Raw genomic sequence first — 18,590 nt, 5'->3', positions numbered from 1 at the left:
TAGACATAAACAAAATGCCCACATGACAAAAATTACACAAGGAGAAAGGTGATTAGCTCAATCGGAAGTTTTTATGAACTAATGACACTGAAATTGCGAGAAATAATGAGAGTGATGACAGATAATTTGGCACCTGTGCTGTGAATACGCCATGTGTTAAATCACCCTTTCACACCCGCACAAAAACACACCCAATTATTCTTCTTTTTTAAAAAAAAATGTGGTGATGTCGGCTCTTACTATTCCAATGAAAGCTATTGAGCAGCACAATCTTTGCGCGTGTCTGTCTGTTCTTTTTAATATCTCACAAAGGGGACATTGTTTGCCTGTGAACTTGGAATGGATAAAAGCTAAAGTTCTTCTCGAATAATGAAACAGAACCTAGCGGTCACTGGCCTTCATTTGGCAATCCTCTCGTTGTCTTTGAGCCAGATATAAAACACATATGTCATTGTACTCCCAGCTTTTAATGAAACATTATTAATTTTATCAGCTAACCTTTGTCCTTGGTATACATATCACACACACGCACGCCAATGCCTTTCCTTTTTACGTAATTCCGTTACAAACCATCTTAAGCAACCATCAGAATTTATCCTTTTTCACTGAGTCTCAAAAAACTAGAGGATAGTAGAGTGTGATCTTCTTATTCATGTTTCAAGACTGCGATAAATTTTGATAACGTGAAACTAAACCTCTGATATTAGGGCGATTTAACGAACAAAAAGAGTTTAAATTACGGCACGACCTGCGAAAGCAAATATCAAATTGTGGTCCACCTGATATCGCTATGATAATACGTTGATATCTGCCCTGGTATATTACTCAGAAACTTCATAGGAACAAATTAAGTATTTCAATTTGTAAACAATAAGTTTCCAGTGCCTAACAGTAAGTGAAGAAGTTATTCTAAGACCGTTGATCGTGAGTGATTGATCTTTAAGCATAGAAAAAACAAAGGTGTTTTTTTGTATTTAACTCAGTGATTCAAATCGTTTGCAGTTCAAACTCAACATATCAATTCTCGAAGCTGATATAAACATTCCTTTATGATTTTCTGGTTTTCTCGCTTGCTTAACGTATTGGTAATTCGTGACGAAATTAAAAACTTGTATAAAGCGCTTGGTATTTAAAGGAGTTATAAATGCATTAACAAATGGTATTGCTTTAATGCTTGTGATGGCTTTTTAATAGCAGAAAACAGCACCCTTATAGGTCATTAATCGCTGCTAACAAGAAGCCCATCGAGTAGACAAGGAATTGACTTTCCTTCACGATCACGCCCTTAGTACTCCTGTGAGGCAACTTCCGTTCAACGCAATTTGTCGGCATTAACGCAGCGTCCACACTACGCAGGAGAAATTTTGAAAACGCAGCTTCATTTCTATGGCCTAGGACTAAAAACTCTCCAAACCGGAGGAATTTGAAAACGCCAGCTTTTCGTGTTCGTGTGGACGGAGCTTTTCGAAAACGATGGCATCACGGTAACCATATGATTTATCGGACATAAATCCGAAGTGACCGGTGATTGTTACGTTTTCAAATTAAACGGAAAACATTTGATGCGTTTTTAGAGTGAAACCTCGTCCGTTTTCAAATTTCTCCGGCGTAGTGTTAGGTGGACAAGGCAGTTAAAAATTTCACTTAAACTTTTTTTTTTTCTGAAACGTTTGATTTGTATTGACCACACAACGCATAATTGATCCTCTTGGCACGCTCGTTTTGTTTGTTGTTGGATCTCTTGTATTTTTAAAGGGCACGCGTGCTAGCACTTGAATTTGTAACCGAACCAAACTTATTGCAAGGAAAACGGGCACATTGCAACTAGCAGACGGGGTCAGAGCTTTGCAGTGAAAGAAATCAATGGTTCTTAATTAAAAATTAAAACTCTGTGGGCGTTTCTGTAGTGCCAGCTAGCTTCACCATCAGTTTGTGTTAGCTAATTCAAGAAGAAAATACTAATTCTTAAGCGAAAATTCAAAATGCTAACGAAATGAAAATTAAAATCCTGTGGGCGTTGCCATGTTTTAGTGTCGGCCAGCTTTACAATCAGTTTGTTTTAGATAACAAAGGAAGAAAATTATAATTCTGAAGCGAAAAATTCCAAATGCTAATGAAATGAAAAATTAAACCTTTGTGGGCGATGCCATGCTATAGTGTCGGCTAGCTCTACAATCAGTTTGTTTTAGATAACTAAGGAAGAAAATTATAATTCTGAAGCGAAAAATTCAAAATGCTAATTTGTTATGAAACCAGAAAACTGAACAAGATAGTCGACGATGCCAAATGTTTCCTCAGCGTCAAGTTTCGTCTCACAGAAGAGGACTGAAATGAGATGTTCTCCGGCAGCTGACATGTTCAATCAGCTGTTAATCGCCTAGGGTCGTTTAAGAGTTAAATTTCCGTTGTTTTTAGAGCTGAAGTAGACATGAAAACTTAAAGAAGCACGACCGGAAGGAAATTAAAACAATCATATCACTTGTCTAATCAGGATATCAAGAATACAGCCCTATTTCCTCCCTTCGTTCATTAATAAACCTCCGAATGCAATGTGCAAGGACGTTAAAACGATAAACTATAGATGCTATCGTGCAAAGATCACAAATTGTAATACACTCCTTTGATTTCTAACAGCTGAAAAATCATTTAAACAAAGATTGTAGTTGAACCTCGATAACAATCAGGTAACAAAAAATGCGACACCGGTTATTGGCTTGAACTTAAACAAAAACGTGTCACAAGCAGAGACTAAGCTATAAGGTGAAAAGAAAACAGTACGACATGACAGTACTGCATATTGGCTTCCATTTGAAAGGTCACACACTAGGGCCTCATCACAGACTTGGAAGTTGGAACCACATTGTACAGCATAATAAACAGTACCACATGAAAGTACTGCTCAATAGCTTTCTTTTGAATGGTCACACACTAGGGCTCCATCCACAGAATTAAGAGTAAGAACCACCTTGTACAGCATAATACACGGTACCACATAAAAGTACTGCTCAATAGCTTTCATTTGAATTGGCACACACTAGTGTTTCATCCACAGACTTAAAAGTTAGAACCACCTTGTACAGCGTAAGAAACAGTACGACATGAAAGTACTGCTCAATAGCTTTCATTTGAATGGCCGCACACTAGTGCTTATGCTAACAATCTCTTATTGTATATATCGCTGACTTAAGTTCAAACGTTTTTTCTTTAAATACCCCTAGTTTTTAGTTTTTAATTACTTAGCGATTAGTTAATTGCAAACGACCCCACAAGCTCATGTAGCTTTAATACTCATTGTTTTAAAATAAAGGTTATCTATCTAGTGTTTCATCCACAGACTTAAAAGTTAGAACCACTTTGTACAGCATAAAAAACAGTACCACATGAAAGTACTGCTCAATAGCTTTCATTTGAATGGTCACACACTAGGGTTTCACCCACAGACTTCAAAGTTAGAACCACCTTGTACAGCATATTAAACAGAACCACATGAAAGTACTGCTCAATAGCTTTTACTCAATCTTTCACACACTAGGGTAACCTACGATCATACCCTCCCTCCCTTATATTCAGACACAGGATAACACGAGGGCGAACCCATGATTTCCAAGACAGTTTGCGTTGGAAGTGGAAGAAAATACTCAGGAACAATGACTTTGCCGGCTCTTATTTGAAGCCTAGACAGTCTCAGTATACCCTCGTTCTATCGTCTTGTGGTATCGTCTTGTGGTATCGTCTTGTGGTGTCGATGAAAACAAGATTAAGAAAGGAAACCTTCCCTACCACAGAACAGAGACGGTAGACAGAGAAAATTTCCTTTTAATTTTAATTAATAAATCCTTCGCTTAGACAGGCAGGAAAGACAACTTTTACCCAATTATTAAAATGCGCACTGATAATATTTAATGTCTGTAAAAGAAATGTGTATTCGTTCTATCAATGTTTTCGATCGTGCCTGAAAACCTCGACACATGAGAAACTCGTGCTGTTCAATTTGTTTGGATTATTCTCCTCGAAGGAGCCCAGCCGAAGTTATCCATTTAAAATTTTACTAACTGTCACATTTGAAATCTATGGCATTTACTAAGCTAGAGATGACAGTGTAAACAACTCATGCATTAATGAATATTCTGGAACTTAAGTGTTTGTAAGTTCTTGCGATCGAGTGTTACCAGTCATCGATAATAGTCATTTCAGAGGGTTAAGGTGCTAAAAATTGAAAGTGTACCCTCTGAAAGATAAACATTTCCCAATTCAGAATTTGTTCCTTTGCCATAATACAAGTTGTCTTGGCATAATGAAAATCGAGAATCTTGCTCATGTTAAATCAGAGTGTGCTCTCAGAACTTCACCAGTGTGGCGTTGCCGGCTCAAAACTGAGCTAAAATTAGTTTTACAACTATATAAAAATAGTACTTTGTGTCGGTCAGAGAATTAAAGCACAGCTTAAGCATGTTCCAGAGTCTTAAACAAGTCTAAACACAGAAACAAAAATCTCTTAATTGACTCATATGGCAATCAAAACAGTTTTTAATTCTTGTGGCGCGAGTTCATTGTTGTCTTGTTTAGAAACAAACTTCAACATAACGATCAAATGAAACATTCCATTCGTTCACTGACTTAAACTGCTCGGCTAAGGTAAAGCCATTTTCTCTGAATTCCGTCCAATATTATTTTTAGATTTCCTAAACAACATATTTTCAATAAAGTCAATTAACATTAATGAGAAAATATAACTACCACGCATAAGTCTTTATTGCACATTTCTAATATATTGTATGTTTGGAAGAAAAATGGTTCTTACAATCAATGAATGCAAAAAAATTCTCTGATTTTTGTGAGTTGCATGCTTACTTCCCACAAAAATGTTCCAGGAATTTTTTTTGTGGCTTATTTCAGTCTGCAAACTGGCTTGGGAAAAACATTGTAAAGCTGCTTGGAAATGTGGCCGATTTGCTTTGCAAATATGCAAAAGAAAACAACAGTCAACTTGGGCAGGGATTATATGGTTAATGGCGATTAAGTGGGAGTAAATTATATTTCTAAGATTGCTTGCGTGACCGTACCGGTTTAACCATCTAAGAAATTCCTTACAAAGAAATTAAGTCGAGGTGCGTAACCCAAGTGAGTAGTAAGGGAGATAATTAATCAGATAAACAAAAATGTACGTCTACTTTATCGACGAGCCACAGGGCTAATAGAAACACGAAATAGAGCATAATCAAACTCAATTAGATTTCAAACTGCTCGTAAAAGGCTTGTGGAAAGTCCCACCAAGGAAATTAAATCTCATAAAAGTTTGCCGCACTGTACTATGCAGAGGCGCGAATTTAATTCTCCCAACAGGTTTCTACATATTCTTTAAAAATCCACTATGGAGAATCTAGCAAATACATCGAGAAATTACTTTGATTAGCTGATTAGATGGCCGTCTCCCATATCCCTTAAGCTCTTTATTCATTCATTTGTAATAGATAGCATCTGTTTATCACTTCTTAGTAGAGCAAATTCAACGGAATGTTTTCTTTCTTTCCCACAACAGTTTTCCCGCCATAAGCCCTCGCCCTGGTAAAATATTTATTTTATACTCTCAAAGGCTTAAATTATTCAATCTTGCACTCATTTTTTGTTTTTGTAAACAGCTCGACCTGTATCAAGAATATGTAACGGGACCTTACTCAATTACTATATAGTGTTCTCCAAAACGGTTATCCTGATGACGCTATATAAGGCTTAATGATTTCACGCTTAATTCTACGAAACAATTTCTCGTGCATCGTTTGCATTCGTCATTTTCTGTTTGTCCGTTCGTGGCATCATTAAAATCAGGCTGAGAATTTTAATTACGGTTCATAAGAAATATTTTTTTTTTTAGTAGCCAATACTCATAATTATCTGAAATTAGAAAATTGGAAAACCTAAACCTTGTGATCAATCTGGTTATCAGTTAAGTCCCCAATAAACTTAATTTAATAACTTGTTGTTTCAGTAAGATCTACCAAAGGACACAACGAGGTTGAACTCAATATCTCATTGCATAGTTTTACACTTATACCACCCATCAATATTTATCACACAATCGTAAGCCAGCTATTAAGCATATTTTTAACTACATGACGTAATTTCCTGACAGACAAATCGCACTATGGCCCTACAATCAAGACAGCTGGTGCAGTACTAAAATTAATTCTGCTACAATTAGGGAATTCCATCCGTTAGTTCAGTTCAACAATTAAACCGCAACCACCATATAAGACAAAAAAATCATTTCCCTTTGTGTGTACGTATGTTGCAGTGACCTGAAGGTCTTTTCTCGCTGAGTGATATAGAAAGGGCGGACAAAATGTTATTTTAGTCTAATCCGCTACTTACAAATCCATCTGTTGCAAGCCCTGTGCGTTGTAAATCGCAACGCGTGAAAATATGTATCAAACGAAACGTTCCTTGAAAAAAAGCACAACAGAAAAACCTCGAGACAAACAAAGATGGACTAAATATTTATCATGTGATTAAGAGATCTTTGCAAAGTGTGGTAAATAAATTACTCGCGAGGCTGCACCTTTCATTGGTGTTTTAACACATTTCGCATCTTCAGCCGAAGGCGCCGTCGAATGACCCTGACCGTGTACCAACACCTAGCAAAGGCGCATAAAAACCTAAGTCAATATACACCTCCGTAAACACTTTTCTTCTTGTTTGTGGGCGATCAGCTTATTAAAGAAAACAATTATTTGTCTCCCTTTTTTTATCGGAATTTAACGAAAAGTCGTCTGACCAAGGAATCGCTCAACTGGTCACGTCTTAATTTGCGGTAACGATTTTTAATAACTCAGAGATGACATCGCACACCACGTTTTTGTTAGTTCTCACGGGTTTTGACGAGTTCTGGTTGATTATTGAACGGTTATGACGTTTTTAAATGGGATAACAAACTGCGGAAGGCCCCCTGGATTCGAAAATTGCGGAATAATTGTTCAAACATTACTCTCACTTCTGGAATTGCGTAGGCAAATAAACAAGGCCTCAATCAGGAAAATTCCTCAGATACCATCGGCTATCTGCTGTTTTCCATCAAACTAGATTTAAAGGAATAAAATAATAGCTCAGACCGACTAAAGTATTCATGTTCTCTAACAGCCAGCCCGCCGGTAACATTGCTCTGTGTGTAAATCTCCCGGCCGTGAAGACACGTATGGCTGATGTTGCTGATTCAGTGCGCGCAAGATTGTCTTGAGGGGCCATTGAAAAGCGGCAGTGAGAACGTCGTTTTCTCTGAAACAAATTATCAAGAGCCTTTAGAGAAGTGTTTGTGTGACGTGGGCTGTTTTGCGCGATACATCTAGAGATTGTTTGCGGTTGAGTGTTAAAAGGTTTAAGGGGACATCCAAAGCGAAGCCAAGACTTTGGTTTTCTGTTAATACGATCAACCAGCCTAGTGCTATTTCGAAAAGGTATTATTGGCAAAATAGCTTTATCTCCTATTCTTGGCGTTTTTTAGCGACACGATATTGCGTCAAGGGTTCTAAGTACAATGCTCAGCCTGATGATGTTGTTTTTGTTTCGATAATGGTGACCATGCGTTCTCGTTCCGCTGGGAACTCGAATTTGACGTGTTATATCGAGTGAGAGCTGTTAGACTACAGCTGCCCTTGTGACCTCCTCATACTGCGCAGAACCGCGAGGAGATTTTGTCACAGACTAGAAACCTCCCCAGACTATGGTTTTCCACTTCATTAAAATTACATCACTTCCCACTAAGAAATCTTTAAATATTTCTACTCGCGTGTTTGAAATCATTGTTGGACGCAAAATGTCTCCACCCCAGGGAACATCCCAGTTACAAATCTCCAGTGGCGCGACACGCGAAACTATGCCTTGTGAAGCGGCAAGGGTTCAGTCGATAACATTACATTAAATATGTCTGACAAATGAGGCATTCACAGTGTCATTACCTGTACTGTACGAGAAAATCAAAGCATACGGCAGTGGGGCTTTGTAATCACAACTGAAGGTAAACGTGTTTGTTTATTGTCCCTGAAAGCATCGCAGGGATATTACATAAACTCGTGCGTTTTCAAACACAACACAGCACGTCAGAACGCGCAGCGGGGAAAGGAAAACGCTACAGAAAGACATAGTGACCCGTGTCAGTACAGATAAAAACTATTTTCAACGTTCAATATCAATCTGTCAGTTGCCCATTTATAACCGTGCAAAAGGGGTTTTCTTTGTAAACTTCTCTGGTCCGGAAACATCATGAAATCGACAGAGCTAGAAAAACCACTAATGTTTTCCACTCACCTGGATTCCACTAAGGACACAAAGCATCTGAAGAATCACTAAAGTGGCTACCGCAACCAGTCTCGTCTGTGTTTCCATCACTGAACTTGTACTGTCTGGCGGAATATCTTGGGTTCTCCTACAGCGATCTGCGACCGTCTTACCCGCAGCTCTCTTAAAGGAAGACTGACACACGCTGGTGATCTCGAGGTCCAAGTCTCCGCTCTGGATATTGTGTTACCGCCACGGAACGGACAGACAATTTGAGTAATCGTTTCTAAACAAAAATATCACGGCCCATTACGAGTAATCGAGACTGTTTGTTTAACAATATTCGTTGACGTGTAGCATTTGCTAGCAGGCGACTTGGCGTACAGGAAGCGAATCCGCTTTGTAGTTAATCGGGCAGTCGCGACCGACCGTGCTTGCTTACATGCCGATTTTCGCGTTGGCCAGTGCACGACATTGCGCGAAGCAAATTATATGTTTGGGATCTTTTATCACCGAGCGCATTCCAGCTCCTCTTATCTCTAAAGAGTTCTATGATTGTTTACAGCAGCCGGGAAGTAGAGCACTGCTGCAGAGATAAGAACCAAGTACATATAAAGAGAGAGGTCTTAGGTCTTTTAACGGGACTTCGCGACATTTTACTCGCTTAAATAAACAATCGTAGAGATAAATTAAAAGCACAATTTTCAATGTTGACTGTTGCAATTTCGCATTCGTTGACATGACAAGTGGATGATTGCATAGAAGAAAGGCACCGTTTCAAAATGGAGTTTTAGGTTACCCCGGTGTGAAGGAAATCTTAATTGTCAATCAAAATTCGCTATATCATATGTCAGCGACAATGAAGATTACAAGCACACACGCTTTTTGCTATAATTCCCGATACGAATCGTTTCCCTTCAAATAATCAGCTTTCCTTCAAAAGTCACCTTGAAGTTCAATCGAGGACTGAAGATACTTCGAGAAAACGTCTGTTTGTATAGTGGAAAGTCGCCTTGAATCGGGCGAATTGACCAATCAGGTGTCAGTTCCACATGCAAAAACGACTTATAATGGACACAAAGAATTAGAGAACAATAGGTTCTGCGATCTGTAAAGGTTTTTTCAAAACAAAAATTGTGGATCAGACAGGACCAAAATAGTAAAGCAAAGCTGGTTTAATTCAAAATAATCGCTAATCACTTGTTCCTTTCCCATAAAAACGTGCTTAGCACCTGAAGTGTAAAAAATGCTCGACGAAGTGTCTACAACGGAGGACGCCGCATTTGGGTAGACTGTTTATAATTTCCTAGAGCCCACACAACTCGCTTTTAGTTGTCGTCTTAAGCTTTCATAATTCTTCTTCACTGTAGATAAACAACCAGCGGATTACAATGGCGGGGGATGAAACCGTGCCAAGATTCTTAGACAAAACTAAAAAGTACTCAAATCTGAGAAAGTTCATGGGAAAACGAACTCTTTAGACAGCCAAAGGGAAGGTATTAGGAAGCCTTCCTGCCCAAAGAATGGAACAGTACAATGAAACTTAGTCCGAAAGACCGTCTTGTACGGAAACTGTAATAAGAATTTCCTTTTGACATTAATGTGTACGGAGATCCCAATTCATCTTTTGCATCTGGCATTTGTCATTTTTAGTGACCGCGAATTGTCAACAAAGATTTTGCTCAGAATCTGTCGCAATAACACATCTCTATTTTTACTGAGTTTGCTTGGTCGTTTCTAGAATGAAACAGGAATTGATTGTTCAAATAGCTTTCAGCAAAGCCTTTGTCAACTGCGAAGGCTCTCAATTCTTTCGGTAGCTCCGCTTTCATTGGAAACCAGGGAGTGACAGACTAAGTGCATAAATTCGCTTATCTGGAAATCAAATTTTAAACCCTCAAAACGAATACTACTAGCTTCAATTCCGGAAATTTCATTACGGCCCTGCGAGATTTATACTGATTAAATACTGAGGGCGATTTAATTTTTTTGACTCCAATTTGTCTTCGATTTGTCGCAAGCCTTCTATCGGCCGGAAGGGCACTTTACAAGCACTTTAACGCCTCGCCAGTTCGATTAACCAAACAACTGACCCATCGGTAAAACAATACGAAAATCATCTAACAGTTTATGGACATGATTAATGCTTTTTATTTTTAATAACTGATAACCGCATTTAACAGCTTAAGCTAAGCATTGACACTACATATGGTTTTTTGTTTCCCGCTTACAGAGGTATGTCTTCAGTCACATCGGACATTTTTCTCAATGTAAACTGCTTGATAGAAATTTTTCATTTTTCCCTCCAGCTCTTCGAACTTTACAGAGCTTTACGAGCTGCATGTAGAACATAATTTCTCGCCAATTAGGGTACAGGGCCTCTTGGAAGCTAGACAGTGCATGAAAAAAAAAAAAGATGTTTTCGCTTGTTTTCCTAACATAATCTGGGCTTGCTTTAGAGATGACGTCACCATTTTCACGATAACATGACGAAAGCCTGCTTTGCATATGAGGTTGAATATAGATTGTGGGTACATGCATCTTGTTTTTGAGGAGTCTTAAGTCTCCAAGGCATTTTATTACCCTCTTCTCTGTACGACTAGTACTTATATTGTGCTCATTGCATAAGTATTGTATAGTGGCGACTGTAAACTAATTCGTTTTCGCCATGCAGTCACGCACGAAATACAACTGAACACTATAAGAATTGTTTTGATCTCATACTCACCTCGCCCGGCGATCAATACCGTTTTCCCGTTAGCCGTAATTTTGTGACGATGTAAAAATCGCTTACACAACGACCGCGGCCTGTTCGGTTATCTCTGCTGCTGGGTTAATCTGATCAAAATTTCAGTGTACTTCGGCTTATATCTAATAAGTACGGCAGATTACGTCAATCGTTAAAAGAATGACTGGATTATATAATCTCGATTCTACCCAGCCAGTTCAGCTCAAGAGAAATGACTTATGTCCTGGTGTGGGAAAATTTTTTTGTCAACTTGCTGTATTTTAATGTAAACAGTGCGCTATGTGTCCAGCATGTTTTTTTAGTCCACACCAAGGTCTGTGACCGCACGCTCTTTGGGTTTTGACCACTTAGTGGCGAAGTGAAACAAAACAGTTCCCTGTAGTATGAACTGTGGTTTTTTTTAGTTCAGTAAAGCGCTAGGATGTGCGATGCTGTACGTCACAGAATTGTTTATTGCAATCAAGTAAAATATCGCAGTTTACGTCAGCGCCGAGGAACCCAGAAAACGTCATTCTTCACCTTAAAAACACGAACATTTGCTTTCACTCTCTTCAACTAAAACTAAAATGGATCAAATTACATTGAAAGCTTGAGCTGATCCAATTCTCGCGCGCGCGCGTGTGTTTTCCGGTAAAACTCGAAACTAACTATCCTTCAGCTTTAGAACACGAAGGAAAACACAAAGTCCGTTATGAATAAATTTAATTTCCGCCAAGGTTCAATCAATATCACTTGTTTATATGGCTACAAGGCCTTCTGAACAAGAAGCGAGTGGTTAGGCGCGTCAACAGAGAATACGATTTCGCAAACTATATACCATTTATATAAAATTAATTTAACGGGAAAATTGTACTGTTTTCTCCTCTTTCTTTATTCACTTGCCCGTTGCTTCCTTCTACTGACCCCTTCCCAATATACTCTTCATCTACTTATAAATACTGAATTTTCAAGACCATTTGTTCCTTTCGTTACATCTCAGTAGTTATAGGCAATCAGAGGGTGCTTTGTCAGTGATAGGGGAGGGGAGAGGATCCAATTAGCAGAGACGTGCTCCCCCTGAAAACTCGTACATCTAAGACTGGCGAAAGCGGTGCATTTTGCGAGATTTTAAGACTGCGTAGTCGTTTAATTCTGTTTGTGTTTTGTCGCTGTCTCATTGTGCTGTTTGTCGACACAGGTTGGCAAGCCTAATCCCTGTCCAGCGAGTGTCTCGTTTACCCTGGTAGAGAATATGCCTTCGCTTGCCTTAGATCCTAACCAAATGGTTTTCATGTGCAAGTGCATTTCATCACATCACTTATCTTAGCGCTCGAAATCAAAGTTGACTTTTTAAAAATTTGCGTCAAAAATTTTCTCAGCATCCCGGTCTTGTTTCTATGTTACTTATCCCGACTTTAGAGTTATTACACAACTTGTTGACCAAGAACTGAGGCAGTAAAGCGTGATAAAGCCCCAAACTAAATATGGCGTATCGACACAGAGAAGAAAATAAAGTTTCAAGCATGTAACATCCACTGAAGTTTACCTGTTGTGATGAGTTTTACTAATGACTTGCCGATGAATTATCCACAGCCGCACCGCCGCTAGCTTTTTAATAGACGTAAATGTTCTGCTCTGCTCAGTGACCCTGGACTGAGAATGGCAAATCCAAGCGAAAGTGAATCACGGGCCTTGCTTGCGTCTGAAAAAAAGAGGATTGAAAAATTTCCGTCAACAAAGGTCAATTCCTGAATGAGGCACAGCCCTCTGAAATCGAGAGAACAGAATGCATATCTAGAATTTCTTGCCCACATACTCACGGTTTCGGTTTCACTCTAACAATAAGCGGAAATGTGGGTTAAAAAACAATTAACCTATTTATGGTGTTGCCTTTGTCCGAGCGACTTTTGATATCTTTTTAAGATTCGGCGATTGCGAGTGATAGAGCAAGACAAGCGGCCATTTACTGGGCCATTAGGCTGGATCTTGATTAGAGTTATTCCGAGCTATTTTCCAAGGGCCAGGCAACGCGCCTTCAAGTCGCAAACGGCACTATTAAAGATGAGAATGATTTATGACATAACCGTTTCTATTCCAGTGAACAACAGCAATCACACATTTAATGGATTAAGACCTTGTAAAAACTGTTTCGCTATCAATTAGCCAGCTGCTCAAGTAGAAAAAACTACGTCTTCTTTTTGTGGGGCGCACATGACAGTAGCTGGCAGTATCACGAGTTTGATACAACGGTTTAGAGTTAACCTCAAGCTAAAACACGAGGTTAATTGCAGTCAATTGTTTCTTTGAAATGACTTTATATTGTAAACTAATTTAAAGTTCTCAAAATCTTGTTTGCATGCGAACTCATGTGGAATATTGGTTAACTATGCGGGTGATATGAGTAAAACAATAAAATCGTATTAGTTAAGATAAAAACAACAGATTTGCTTGGGTGCTAAGGCGATAAGTCTAATCAGGCTGTTTTCATTACAATCTACGTTACTTTTATTGTCATATTAGTTTACGGTTGTGTTTCCGTTCATTTCAACTGGGCTTAACATGGCTCCCGAATGCCGACAAAACGACAAGACTACCACTCGTTGGTTTAATCCTCTAACTACAAACATTCGACTTGCGATGACAGCCTGATGATGAATCATTACGTTCACAAGCCTTGACTAATATTACAAGGCTTCTCCGAGAAAAGTGCTGTTTTTATACGCAAGGGTTTGTTGAGTTCTTTATTGCTGACTTCTGCATGTCTCGGCCAGTAAATTAATCCTGAATGGGCCAAAAAAAGTTGCAAGATTCATAGTATAAAAACTGATCGGATTAGCCTTTAAGCACGTAATTTTGTTAAAGAGGCTAAATCTGCGTTTAAGTCAGTGCACTGGCGTCGCAAAGTGGATCAATACCGAAGCTCCCACAGCGAACATCCGTTTGGAAGACATTTTGGCGCGCATAGCTACAACAAAGAGTTGACCTGCTGGGGAGGCCGTATCACCATATGGAGATAATATTTGAAAGTAAGGGGAAAATACTGAATTTAACTCCTGGAAAAAAAAAATAAGAAGCTACAGTTAACCGTCTGGGATTGATATGGTAAAAGTTTTCATAGTCAAACCCGTTTGGCCATATTATACACTCGGGTAAAGCTCGAGCATATACTGGAATCGAACTGGCTTTGGCGCGTGGAACAATTTTTAAAACCGTGTCGAGTCACTGTCTACGCAATTTATAGCTCAATTGAAACTACAGAACACACAGAACGTTGTGCCACATACATACCTGAGCGGAACAGCACTCTGCAATGTAAATAAGCTAATTGCAAATGGTAAATAAAACTAATTGAAGTGTGATTTGTGGCCAATGTGTGAGGCATTACCAGTCACTATCAACAGACGTTAGTTGCTATACAGTAAACAAGCCTTCTGTTACTTCCATTTCAAAGTGGTTATGCTAACAGGGAATGTCACATTAATTAAATTACGGTTTTCATCTGGAATAAATTAAAATGAACGCTCATAAAACGACAAACATGTGAACTGATCATTCTATGATTCATCACGCGTCGAAAAATACGACGACAAACTACTTAAAATGAGGCACAGTGAAACAATCTGACAACTACTTACTGAGAACTTCGCCAACGCAATTCCATTGACCTGGTGCCCTCGTTTTTCCTCTTTATACCTTCTGTTAAACGTTGCGGTTAGACACACTGACTTTCCCAACTCGTTTTAAATATTACTAAGAGTCGGTATACAAAGTAATATCTTTAAGTGAATATCGTCCTTGCTTCTCGCACAAAGTTCGTCAGTCAAGGTTGCAATATGGTCTATTATACCGACGGATGTTTGTGCGGAAGTTGCTAGGGAGATGAAGAGCAGTTCTCAGCTCATCACAAACACCATTTCCTGACCACAGTCTTCCCCCAATGCACGCGCAAATATTTACTTCGAGTGCTGTACGGAGGCTTAAAAAACATACCGAGCACTTAAGTTATTCAGTTAAGAACTCAGGCACTCTTATCAACAGATTGCAAATGCTAGTGCGATAAGAAGCAATGTCAACAACATGTAAAGTGGTAGTAACTCTAATTTAAACAAGAAATAAAGCACAGCTAATAAGGCACACGCTTCAGTTTCGTGCGGTTTCTATTTTTAAAAGAAATTCCGTGATCGGACATCAAACACATTGAGAGAATTGGAGCATCTACATTTCACTATCCTCTTTCTTATTGAAACACCGGCCTGCTTTCACGAACAGACAACACGAACACTAAATGTGATATTACAACTTTAATACACTGGTATACTATAATGATTCCTTGTAAACATAATTTGTTTGTGTGAATACAAACAACTTCACTCTTTAGCGGCATCTGAGTCTAAAAATCTCCCCTCCCATGATGTAGACTACTTGGTTTAAAACATGCAAACCTGCTTACGTTTTCTATTTATTACTACCATATCCTGAGTGAAATATTTAATTAAATTAGATAATTATATAGTCGTTAGCGACCACTGTCTGTTTCAATGTGGACTCAAAAAAAGCACGTCACGAGAAGAGTGAGTTTTCAGCGACAAAATTCCAGAGTGCCAGACTAGGTAGGATAATGCTATTTCGGGGTGTAACCACTGCTCTGTATCATACAAACGTTCATTGAATGAAAATGTTTACGTGCTAGCTAAATTTAATGGCGATTTCTCGGTATTCGCAATAAGAAACCTTTCCTAGCAGGGGTGAGTGCGGTTGAGAAGAGGGGGATTTTAGCTCCATCAGTCTTATCCTGTGGATGGAAACTCACCCTTGGTCCAAACTATCTATAAATGGAACGGAGCCTGCCAGAAATTTTAAGAAGTTAACCTTTCCAGGGCAGGTGACTCGCTAAGATCACACAGAACTATCGAAATAATGGTTCTATATTGGCTCGATCTTTTGTAATGGTATTGATCTTTATAAAGAATAAGACACGCTGTTTGTTATGCAGTTAATGGCTTAACTATTTTTTTTCCTCCGGAAGAGAGGTATTAAGTTAATCTTCTACAATGTTTGAGTTATCAATTTTTCACGTTTTTCTATCATAGCTGCGGCGAAATTCTCCACTTCCTTAGCAGATAATTATTTTGAGGTATCCAGCGAGTAGTAAGTGACTTTTTACTTTTAAACATTGCCTCACGTTCAGCCCATGTAAAAAGAATTTTATGGTAAGGATGGTTGGTTAGTGGCTTCTATCATTGAAATTCAATGTGAATTCAGGATAGCTAAAGAAGCCACTATTCTCCAGCTAATTTTTGTAGGGGTATAGAAATTATCAAAATGCTAAGCTAGGCTGATATGTTTCTTGTTTGAAATGAAATGATTGGTACCACATTACCTACAGCTGTCACAATCGAGTCACAGAGTCACGAGGGGAACTTCTGCTGAAGGCACACGAACTGATGTTAAAAAAAAAAAACAAAAAAAAACAAAAAAAAAAACAAATGCATATTTCCTTAACCATGATATGACATCTGCTGACAGCAGAGAATCCTATTTAGATTGAAACCTATCTGCAATGGCAGGGACCAGGGTGGTTGTAGAGAAGTTCAACACCTCGGGGGCGCGGGGGGTGGGGGTATACTCCCAGAAAAAAATTGGGTGTGATGTGCGGCTCACTTCCCAAAACCCTTGCTCTCTTTAAGATACCCTACTTAGGCCCGTTCCACGAAAGCTCCGGAAACTTTTCGGACCCGTAAAGCCGTAGCAAAATCTCGAACCTTACGATTACAGAGCTGTTTTGTTCACATATTCTTAATATGAAGAAAAGCTCCCTTCACACAAGAAGTTTCAGGCGTATACACTTCTCTGTTTTTAGATACAGATGGACTAAAAATGGCTTTACGGGCCCGAAAAGGTTCCGGGGCTTTCGAGAAACGGGTCCCTGACCCTTAAATCAATACTCTGTTTCACTGTGAAGTGCTTTTGTTGATAGTGTTATCGATAATGATGAAAAAGTAGCTTCTTCTAAAAAAAACGTACCCAATTCAAGGCTAAAGTGCAAAGCCCATACCCTATTTAAGACCAAAATAAGCAAATGTCTGAACAAAACGGCTAAAAGGCCATACTCTTTGAAGCCCGCACATACCTATATAGCCCAAGTAGGGGAATACCCCCGGGGGAAGTGCAACTCGACGTCGTATCTAATGGTAAACATGGATTAACGAGCGAACAGCTGCTTTCAACTGAACAGAAAACGATCTTAAGTTAATCGAAAACAACCTTCTTGTTTACTTAAAGAAATTGCCGGATATGTGCTCATCGAGCAGCTTCGATCTCGCACCCACAGTGTGTTCAAGCAATCAGTCATCACTAACTCGGTCAGTTTTATCCCGTACAGACCTCCCGCCCGGTTTATAAGAGTCATGGTGACGCGTCAAGAATCAGTACCTCAAAACTAGAAAAAGATTTTACCTCTCAAAATTATAAAAAGGAATGGTAGTCGTTGCTGCCTACTCGCCTTTCAATTTCCCAAACGTTTGCCTGCTCAGTTCATATACCAAGTCAAACCTGCTGAAACTGAGAAGAGGAGAACATAGAAGAATGTGAAAACGTGACTTCATATATTTCCCATCAAATCTTGCGGCCTGACTATAGATATATCGTGTCAACATATCATCACGTGGTACAATTGTCTGTGCCACAGATCGACTGTTTTGTTGCGACTTTGTAAAGTTGGTCGCGACTTTTCGACATTGGGGGTACCTCACTGTTATTTCACCAAGAACAAAAGAAAGATTTTTCTGATTGCAAACAAAATCTATTTTCTTCCTTTGAGCTGGTTAGTTGTAATTAACAGTGGCTCTAAAATTAGATAGTAGTTTAATAGAGTAATTTAAAAGGTCGGTGACACAATACCACAACTGGATTTACATTTGAAAGTCGGTAAAGTACTTTTGACATTGGATATCAAAAAGCTATCGATTGCCGAATTGAAAGCACGTAGCACATTTAAGTCGATATTCTTAGTACTCTTTGAGAGTAGACTTTAATGAGCCGCACGTAGCAAGAGATTTAGATGGCCTAATGTGAGAATACGTTTTGCCTCTGTGGGTGGACTGAAATACTGAAAAATAAATACATATTTCTTAAATCGATTACACGTAAATCGATTACACACTTGAAAGAAGCAAACAAGTATTGTAAACTGAACACAGACGGCAGCAGCCATACTTTGAGGCACCATGGCGAGAATGCTAGGTATTTTTTGATAGGGCGTCGCTTGGTAGAGAAAACCTACTTCTTCTGATTGCATGTTTTACATGTAAAAGTTTAACCCTGGGAACCACTAACAAACGGAAACTAAAAGCCAAAGCATACCAACATGTATAAAACTTAAGTTCTTACTATCTAAGCATGGGAGAATCTTGACCGAGGTCGTGAGTACAGAACGAACCCAGTGGGGTCTGTACTCACGACCGAGGTCAAGATTCTCCCATACAGACCGACTAAGCTCGATTAATAAGATGTTTGTTATAAGCCAAACAAAAGAAAAAATTCTTTTATTGAAACTGGTTTGCACTAGCTGACATTTTGCTTGCGAACGGCGATG

At 39.0% G+C, this 18,590-nt stretch overlaps 1 protein-coding gene across 6 annotated transcripts in view; it reads right to left on the bottom strand.

Annotated features, from left to right (window-relative positions):
* Positions 1-17,996, bottom strand: part of LOC145470627 (SPARC-related modular calcium-binding protein 2-like) — a 40,157-nt gene extending 22,161 nt beyond the window's left edge. The window contains exons 1-2 of one of the 6 annotated variants that reach the window (XM_081454435.1): positions 10,997-17,996; positions 8,299-8,554 (exon numbers count right to left, since the gene is read on the bottom strand). In XM_081454435.1, coding sequence (XP_081310561.1) covers positions 8,299-8,376 — 78 coding nt within the window. In that variant the 5' untranslated portion in view covers positions 8,377-8,554; positions 10,997-17,996. Of the gene's footprint in view, positions 1-8,298 lie in introns of all 6 variants that reach the window. The other 5 variants (XM_081454433.1, XM_081454431.1, XM_081454432.1 and 2 more) reach the window with 5 other exon arrangements.
* Between the last annotated feature and the right edge of the window lie 594 nt (positions 17,997-18,590).

The sequence above is a fragment of the Orbicella franksi genome, chromosome 15 (genome assembly GCF_964199315.1).
Source record: "Orbicella franksi chromosome 15, jaOrbFran1.1, whole genome shotgun sequence".
Taxonomy (NCBI): Eukaryota; Metazoa; Cnidaria; class Anthozoa; order Scleractinia; family Merulinidae; genus Orbicella; species Orbicella franksi.
This window is presented reverse-complemented; position numbering and strand designations above follow the sequence as displayed.